General features: G+C 48.7%; 1 protein-coding gene across 1 annotated transcript in view; it reads right to left on the bottom strand.

The window, feature by feature from the left end:
* Nucleotides 1–3,270: 3,270 nt before the first annotated feature.
* KIAA0753 (KIAA0753 ortholog) overlaps nt 3,271–9,603 on the bottom strand; it is a 65,333-nt gene continuing 59,000 nt past the window's right edge. The window contains exon 18 of the mRNA XM_006756294.2: nt 3,271–4,776. Coding sequence (XP_006756357.1) covers nt 4,659–4,776 — 118 coding nt within the window. The 3' untranslated portion in view covers nt 3,271–4,658. The remainder of the gene's footprint in view (nt 4,777–9,603) is intronic.

Below are 9,603 nucleotides of genomic sequence, written 5' to 3'. Positions count from 1 at the left end.
CAGGAGGCAGGCAGCAGCGAGGAAGCTGGGCTGCGGGAGGCCGGGAGGAAAGCCAGGTAGAGAGATCCCAAGAGAGGGAGCAAAGAGGCATGTGGAGGGTTGCAAGGAAAGCAAAGGGCCACCTGGGGAAGACAAGGCAGTGCCAGGAGGGAGGCCCCGTGGCGGCTGGGTGATGCCTGGTTCCCAGGGGCACACTATGGCTGGGCGCTGAGATGGGGGAGCTGAGTGAACAGCTTTTGCTAGATGAATGCTCCAGAAACAGCTAGGCTTTTTAAAGGTTTCTAGCAAGGATTTTAAGGTATTGGAATGGGTGGAGGGAGAGACCCAGGGGTCTCATGGGAGTGAAGGGCATCACCAGAGATGGCATATACGACGGCTTGGAGTTCCCAAGGGGAGAGACTGCCCTGGACGGGGAGAGGGCAGTGCCAGGAGGAGACAACGGAGGCGGGAGAGATGGATGGCTTCTCTGGGTGCAGAGGAATGGGAGGGGTGCAGGCCCATGGCCCGACCCACTGAGGGCCAGGCCTCAGGGAAGGTGGGAGCAAAGGTGTTATTTATTGCAAGGCAGCGGGACAAGGCGAGGCAGGAAGCCTACCCTCCAGACACCTGCTGGGGTGCTGGGCTGGGCTTGGGGACAGACACCCCGCTGGGGTGCTGGGCTGGGCTGGCAGGCATGTGCCCTGACCGGGAGTCACGCTGGGGTGCTGGGCTGGGCTGGGGGACAGACACCCCGCTGGGGTGCTGGGCTGGGGGCAGACATGGTGGCAGGCCCGGATGATGGACTTTGCAGCAGCCACTGCAGTCAGGCCGGATTGATGGAAAGCCAGCAGGAAAAACGGGAGAGGCAGCAGGCTTGGTTCAAGGAATATGGATGAGGGTTAGCAGCAGGAAGAGCAGCAGATAAAGGGGGATCATCCAGGGGGTTGGGGTTGGTCTAGGGGTCCCCATCCCAGCTGAGGGTGAGGAGCCGCACCTCAGGCCCTGGAAGACGGTGAGAGTGAGCAGGGCCCGGGCGGGAACAGGCCCCGGGAGGCTGGCAGGAGGAGCCACCGAGGAGGGGCTCCAAGTCAGAGAGGGACCCACACTGATGGGTGTTGCTGAGCTCACCTGGGCCTGGCGGCGGGTCCTGGGTCGCCATCTGGGGTTTCCTAGGCCCTCACCGAAGACCGACAGGAAGCACTCGGGATGTCTAGCGAAAGCCCTTCCAACCCAGCCCACGCTGTTGGGCTCAACCACCTAATAAACATGCTCAGAGCCGAAGCATCCAGATCTCTGCTCTGGAACCGACAGAGGTGAACGAGAAGGCCACCGTCTAGTAAGAAGGCAGGCCGGCCACCGCCTTTCCGCTGTGTTTTAGGAGCCCCGAAAACCACGCGCTCTCAGCAGCCGGGCCTTCCGAGGGCGATGGTGACTGGGTGATGTGGGCCGACACTCCTGATGCCCAGCGAACTCTCATCGCTCTCGAAAGCTGCTAAAATAAGAGTCCCCTTCCTTAAGGAAGAGAACCCTGGAAACCCCGGCTTGGCGTGGCTCCTCTCCTGTGGTCCCAAGGGCATCACTCAGACCCACCCCTGCCTTGCAGACCCACCTGGCCATACCCAGTGCAGGGTCGGCACCTCCTCTGGGCACTCCCTCCAGAAGGGAGGTGAGGGAGAGACTCTCCATCAGCATCTCTCCCCCGAGTCCCATTGCTTCCCTGCCTCCAGCACCAACGGGCAGAGGGAGAAGGGACCACAGCACCTCTCTCTGTCCTCCTCTCAAGCCCCGAGCCACCCCCAGCCCCGATGGCCCACACGCCACGCTGTTTGCTGACCAGGGCCAGGAGCAGCATGGCCCCGGAGGCACACCCCCTTGTTTAGCAGAGAGGCAGGCTCCTGAGGTTCTGAGTGTGAATTCCAAATGCATCAGCACCTGGGAGACCCGACCTGCAGTTCTTCGTGGCTGGCATTCTACGTCAGCTCACAAAAGATAACACGCTTACAGATTACAGAGCTGGAACAGACCCCTGTACAAACCACCCCAAGAGAAAGTGCCTTCCTTATTCTCTGGCCAGACGTGGCTCAGGGGTTGAGCATTGACCTATGAACCAGGTCACAGTTCGATTCCCGGTCAGGGCACATGCCCAGGTTGCAGGCTCAATCCCTGATGCGGGGCATGCAGGAGGCAGCCAATCAATGATTCTCTCTCATCATCTCTCTCTCCCTCTCCCTTCCTCTCTGAAATCAATACAAATATATATTTTTTTAAAAAGTAGTTGGTTTCCTGAGCACCAACTACTTGCTCGGTAGAGACCTTGCCCTTGAAGAGCTAGCCAACCATGTCAAACTCACGGCCAAATGAGGCATGCGGCCCGCTGGCCGCGAGTTTGACATGCTTGAGCTAGACAGACACAAGGCAAGCATGTAAACATAGGACCCGGGCTGGAAAGCCGGACAGATCAGAGGGGGAGCATGAAGAACACACTTCTGAATGTCATCATCTCTGTGACTTGGGACAGCCCAAGTAACCCAGACACGCTGCGTTCACCCATGTCCGTTTCTGAAACTAATCCGTGAATAGTTCATGAGGAAGCGGGAGGGGATTAGAGAAGGACCTACACACGTAGCCTTTGTTCATGAAGTGAAGGCTACCACAGGAATATTCACACCTGAAGGGTTCAACTGCCTGCCTCCTTGGGGCTCTGAACAGACCCTGACACGAGGCAGGAGTAAGCCTCGCCTTGAATCAGAGACGGGAGACCCATCTGGGGGGAGGGCCAGGAGAGGCTGGGAAGATCCTGAATCAAAGCAAAGGAGTCTGGACTTGACCCTTCCTCGGACAGGACGTGCTTAGGAAAGGGACGGCTCTTGCGACAGCGCAGGACGTGCTGAGTGGGCACGAGTACAGGAGAATGCACTCGTGTGGACTCTCAGGACTGTGACAGGGCTTTAGGGAACAAGTGATCCAGGATCGTGGCATCACTGAGCACAGGCGTGTGCGCTGACATTATTTTCCCTTCCTGTGCCTCACTTTATTCATGTATAAAATCAGAATAATGGTGTCTGCCTCACACAGATATGAGGATTAGTTAAATTAATACGGGAAGCACTTGGAGCAATGCCTGGTGCGTAGTATGTGCTCAGGAAGTGTTAGCTTTCATTTTCATTTCTTTCTTTCGGGTGGGAAGGAGTGGCGAACAATCCACTCTGCTCTCAGTGGTTCTTATGTACATATCACATTTCACTCTGCCCGTGGAACAAAGGTGTAAATTATTTCAAACAGACACGCATATACTTTAAAATACTGAGTTTATTTAAAAGATCAGCACAGTAAAACTGCCACACAAGTAACTTTAAGTGATCAATGATGCAGACAGACAATCCTATCAATTCAAGTGTACACATTAACTCCTCAAATTAAACCCTTTAATTTCCCTCGAAGCCTTTTTAATTCTGAGGTTATATAAGATTAATCAAGAAAACATTAACATTAAACAAAAATCAATTTTGTACAAATAAGTGGAATCAAGCAGCTTAAACCATCACCTGGAACACTTGCACTTCAGAGAAAAACGCCAGGTGACAACACTCTATATGCTACAAAGAAGATTCACATTATTCCATGGGAACGTCTACATCACTCACTCTTCACATTTTTTTTTTTCCACAAGCCTCAGGCAAGAAACTGAGGGAACCTTTTCCCAGGCAGTGGCCTTCTTTCCATACACGTTCCTTTTTCTGAATCCAGAGCTTCTGAAAACACAGAAGCTTTTCTCTTGGTAAAATAGGACTTATGAGATGTTCGACGACCAAGCTATTATGGTTCCGAAGTTTCTTCCCTTCTCTGGAGACCCAGACCCAGAGGTCTTCATGGCATTCAAATCGGTTCTCTCCTCCCACCAGGTCTCTCTGGTTTGGAAACACCGACGTGTCTGCCTCACCAGCGATGGAAGTGAGTTCTGCACCTCTGACCGGGCACAAGAGGCCAGGCCCACTCTGATGTGCTCAGATTTCCTCTGAATTGAGAGAAAGCTCTGTGTGTCCGAATATGTCCACTGACAGCAAGAGAAGACTTTGATGAACTCAACATGTGAGAAGCCGCTAGGAACTGCACATGGAGAGATGTGTTGATTGTTGTGACTGACAACTGGTGGCTCCTATTGTCACTGAACTGCACAGGGCAGAGGTCTGGCAGGAAACCTGACCCGGCTCGCCTCGAGTCCGTAACCCGTGGGGACCAGTCCTGTTGGGAAATCGCTCGACATGGAAACGTGAGCCAGGTGAGGGGACCGGACGGTCATTGCACTTTTGTGGGCACTGATCCACCTGTGGGTTCTGAAGCAGCTTGAATCCCTGTATGAAATACACCGATCTGTTACTTTTCAAAACATTCTGATCACCAAACTGAGCCAGTGGAGGGATGTAGCAAGAGGAAAATTATACATTCAGAAAATATATTGTCATAATCAATTCACGTTTCCTGGGTACTAATCAATGTAACACATTCCACCGTACACCACCAGAACCATTGCCATGATGATGACCTCACTGGCGCGTCCTTCCTCTCCTTGGGCAGCGCCTGGGCCTGGATGGACAGCCTGGATAAAGACTGGCCGTGCCTAACGCCAAGGGTGGTGCCGCCGCTCCTGCAGGGGCGCGGAGCCTCGTGGTGGAGAGCCTTCAGGTGGCAGCCTCTAAGAATTCCGAGGTGAACACAGCTTCCGCGTAGCCTTCGCACACGTCCCGAAGTTCAGCAGTCACGGACCCCAGAGCCTCGTCCACCAGCTCCTCTGAAAAGCTGAAGACAAACAATGCAGCTAAAGGCGTGCAGCCAGAGATGGGAGCCTTTCTTCACTCGGCTGGGGAACTCACTAAGTCAATTCTAAGATTTAAATGGAAATGCAAAAGGCCAAGGACAGGCAAGATACTTCTGAAGGAAAAAGACAAGGTGTGCCTTGCTTTCCTAGATATTAAGGCGATGACACTTAGAGACCAGAGTCCGGCTGGAGGGAGGGGCTGAACTACAACCGATGGCCTCACCCTCAGATGGGGGAAGCCAACCAGCTGCAGCCCAGTCAACCCAGACCCACGGACAGAGACTGGGCCTGCCTTCTCTACGGGATGGGATGGGGCACGACACTCAAATTTGTGTTCTTTCTCCTTACACACTCACACACACACACTCACACTCATACACGCACACACAGTTTTTTCCAAACTGTTTCAGAGTAAGTTACAGACTTGACATCCCTCAAGTGCTTCATTTATATTTCCTAAATAACCATAATTCTCTTAAATGACCATAATTATAAAAATCACAACATTAACACTATTATCTAATCTCATCTACAGACCTTTTCCAAAGCTTGCCAACTGTCCAAATGACGTCCTTCACAAGAAAACTCCCAGCCAGGAGGCCACGCTGGATTTGGCAGTCACGTCTCTTCACTCTCCTTCAGCCTAGAACCGCCCTCCGGCCTTTGTCTTTCAGGACCTTACTTCCTACAGAGTGAGGCCTTTTTAGGGAGAAGGTCCCTCAACCTGAGTTTGTCTGATGCTTCCTCACACGGAGACTTGGGTGCCGTTTTTGGAACGGAAGCCACAGAAGGGATCATGTTCCCTGAGGACTCCTGTCACCCTCTCATTGCTGAGTGAACTGTTACCCTGGGTGACAGTGATGTCTGCCAGGTGTCTCCCCCGTGCAGTACTGTTTCCCCTTTGCAATTAATAAGTATATTGTGGGGAGATCTGTGTGATTATGTAAATCTCTTGTTTCTCATCCAACTTATCTGAATCAATTATTACAGGCTGCCAACACTGAATTTCTAATCTCATCATCCCTTCTCCATTTAACAGTTGGCATTCCACTGTAATAAAAGGCTTTCCTTCTCTTTTGTTTATGTATGTATGTATGTATGTATGGATGGATGGATGTATTCATTCATTCATATAGGCTTGGCCTGGTAGATTCCCATTCAGTAGTTTGTAACTCATTACCATTATTGCTTATTTTGACACTCAGAATGTCCCAGGTTGGCCAGTCGGAGCCCCTTCCAGCTGGCTCCTGGGTGCTCCTGACAGGAGCAGCACTCTCTGCTCTGAAAACTTCCCCTGGCGCACGATGTTCCAGGCTGCTCCTTCATTTCCCAGCCCCAGGCCCGGAATCAGCCATTTCTCTGAGGAACCCTGGTACCTTTTCATGGAAAATAGTATTTACAAACAAAGATCTGGTATAAGTGCTCACTGCTACTGGTGCCACAGCCAGCCAGACTCAGACAGACAGACACACAAACTCCATGTGATAGTCTGTATCTATCAAAACTGCAAACTCATAATACCTCCAAACCCAGTTCACCAGCTGGTTCATTCTAGCCTTCCCCTGGAAACCTGGCTCTCACTATTCACAATATACTTGCTGATCTGATCAATCCTAAAATACAGAGAAGTCCTCTTAGAGCCGTTAACCATGCACTGTGTATAGAAACCGACTCCCCAGGACCTAGTGTGTGCTCACAGACTTTTCATCTCTAACCAGAGGCACGGAGTCCAAGACCATGTCAGAGTCACTCAGACTCGTTCTTCTCCATCCTGCCCCTTCAGCATGGTCTTGTTATTCACTGGACGTGCAGTCGGGGTCACTGTTTGTATCCAAGTCAGGCCCCCATTACTGTTAGTTTGGATGGATATATAGGAAACATCAACATAGTTCCCAAAGTTGGAATTACACAAAAAAGGTAAATGCAGACAAGTGTCACTCACCCTCTCCTGTTACCCATTCCCATGCCAGCCATTGGCTTGCTTTGACCATATTTTGCCTTTTAATTGGCATGTTTAGTTCTCTTTCATTTAATGTAATTCTGATATACAGGGTGCCCCCAAAATGTATACTCACTTTGAATTATAAAATCAGTGTTTATTAACATGTAGTTCAATTTCAAAATTTCAAAGAATCTACAGAAATGAATAATTTTTTTGTCAATGCCTGTTTTCAAACTGATAAGCGTTCTGGTCCAGGCACTGCTGATAACTCAAAGCAGTGGAATCGCAAACATCAAGAATCATTTCGGCCGAAACCGGTTTGGCTCAGTGGATAGAGCATCAGCTTGCGGACTGAAGGGTCCCAGGTTCGATTCCGGTCAAGGGCATGTACCTGGGTTGCGGGCACATCCCCAGTGGGAGATGTGCAGGAGGCAGCTGATCGATGTTTCTCTCTCATCGATGTTTCTAGCTCTCTATCCCTCTCCCTTCCTCTCTGTAAAAAAATCAATAAAATATATTTTTTTAAAAAAGAATCATTTCGTTTGGTACATGTGTGCCCTAAATTCATCTGCTGTTGTCGGTTTTGTACCATAAAATTATCTTTTATTAATCCCCATTAAAAAAAAAGTCTAGTGGCACTTTAGGATAAATTTTCTTTGTTTAAAGCTTAGTTTGGCTTTACCCATTATTTCAAATCAGTTAAACCTGAAGAGGAGTGAAAATAGAGTTACCAGCTGTTAAAGTATGTATACATTTTTGGGGACACCCAATATTTGAGGTTCTACTATGAAAACACTAAATATTTTCTAGTTGTCTATTTGTTCTTTATTCTTGCCCTCTTTCAGATATTGTAATTTCTCATTACATTCTTTTCTTGCTATGAACTTGTATTATTCTCTTAGTGGTCACCCTAGATTACAATGAGAATCCCTGACTTAAAGTCTAACACTAATTGATATGCTTGCCATTTTCCCAGAAAATGAAAGATACCTTACAACACCATCGCTATCATCTCCCTGGCTTATGTGCTATTATTACTGTGTGTTTTAAATGTATGCACACACCCTAAAAGAGCAGTTTATTGTTTTATACAGTCAATATCATTTACCTACACACTGACCTTTTTAACAATTCACACCTTCTTATATTTTTGACCTTTCATCTGTGACTATTTGCTCTGACTAAAAAATATCCTTTTAATACAGTGGTCTCAACCTTCTGGCCCTTTAAGTACAGTTCCTCATGTTGTGACCCCCAACCATAAAATTATTTTCGTTGCTACTTCATAACTGTAATGTTGCTACTGTTATGAATAGTAATGTAAATATCTGATATGCAGGATCGTCTTAGGCGACCCCTGTGAAAGGGTCGTTCGACCGCCAAAGGGGTCGTGACCCACAGGTTGAGAACTATTGTTTTAATGTTTCCTACTGTGAAGGTCTACTGGCAATACACTTTTCAGCTGTGTTGGAGCCTCCTTACCTTACTTCTTGAAATGTACGTCACTGGGCTTAGAACTCTGGGTGGCGAATTCTCCTGTTTTAGAAATTTAAAAGCCCTAGCCAGTTTGGCTCAGTGGATAGAGTGTCAGCCTTCAGTCTGAAGGGTCCCAGGTTCGATTCCAGCCAAGGGCACATACCTGGGTTGCGGGCTCGATCCCCAGTAGGGGGCGTGCAGGAGACAGCCAATCAATGATTTTCTCTCATCATTTATGTTTCTCTCTCTCTCTCCCTCTTCCTTCCTCTCTGAAATCAATAAAGAAATATATTTTTTTAAAAAAGATATACTAGATCTCCCAGCTTCCATGGTCTGTTTTTTCTTTCTTCCTTCAGCTGATTTTAAGATTTCCTCTTCCACCCCTGCCTTCCCTCCAAGATTCTGCACTCTCTTTATCTTTGACTTTTCAACATTACTATGACATGCCTCCGTATAGATTTACCTCTTTCTCTAGCTTGGGCCTTTTAGAACTTCCTGCATGTATGGCCTGATGTCTTTGATTCTGTGTCTGATGGGTCTACCGTTCAGAGCTGCTGTAGGACTGTTCTTGTTAGTGTCATCTCTCTCTGCTGCCTGGTTGTTCACCACCATATACCCGGCACTGTACTTGAAAATTCTAACAATAAGTCCTACGATGCTGTCCTATACATTCAGAGAAAATTCACGTTGCTTCTGCCTGGTGCTTGGGGGCAATAACCGGAACCACCTCGATACAATCCGAGGAATGAAGATAATCTGGAGCATGCAATCCTGAGAGGACCTCCTGGCACCCAGGTCACGCCCACTTCAGGGTCCTCTCAAGTGAGGCAAGTACTCCCCCACCACAGCCAGGCCGAGTCCCACCTCTGTCCTCTGACCTGGAAACACCACCCATGTGCCCCAGGACTGACTCTGCAGCGCCAGACAGGGCTAACCTCCAGAGCTGCTTCTCCACACGCTGCCCCAGTTATTCCGCGTCACCTGGTTACCTTCTGGTGCCTTCCAGCTCGTCCGCTTTATTTTTAACCTAGCGTTTCTATTAAGAGTTATCCTCAGGGGAGAAGTGGTCCCAATTACCAGGTGCGTCATCAAGTGGTCACTTGTTTTTGTATTTGTTTTGCTTTCCATATTCCTACCGTGAATTCTTCTATATTATGAAATCATCATATTAAGAAATACCAAGCTACTCCAAATCTATTCAAACACATTAAATAAAGTATCTGTTTTCTTCTTTTTGTAAAAAAAATATATCTTTATTGATTTCAGAGAGGAAGCGAGAGGGAGAGATAGAAACATCAACGATGAGAAAGATCGTTTGATTGGCTGCTTCCTGCTTGCCCTCTGCTGGGGATCAAGCCCACGACCCACTGGGGATGTGCTCTTGACTGGA

Source organism: Myotis davidii, unplaced genomic scaffold (genome assembly GCF_000327345.1).
Source record: "Myotis davidii unplaced genomic scaffold, ASM32734v1 scaffold1394, whole genome shotgun sequence".
Taxonomy (NCBI): domain Eukaryota; kingdom Metazoa; phylum Chordata; class Mammalia; order Chiroptera; family Vespertilionidae; genus Myotis; species Myotis davidii.
Note: the sequence above shows the minus strand (reverse complement) of the source record. Positions and strands in the feature narration are given on the sequence as shown.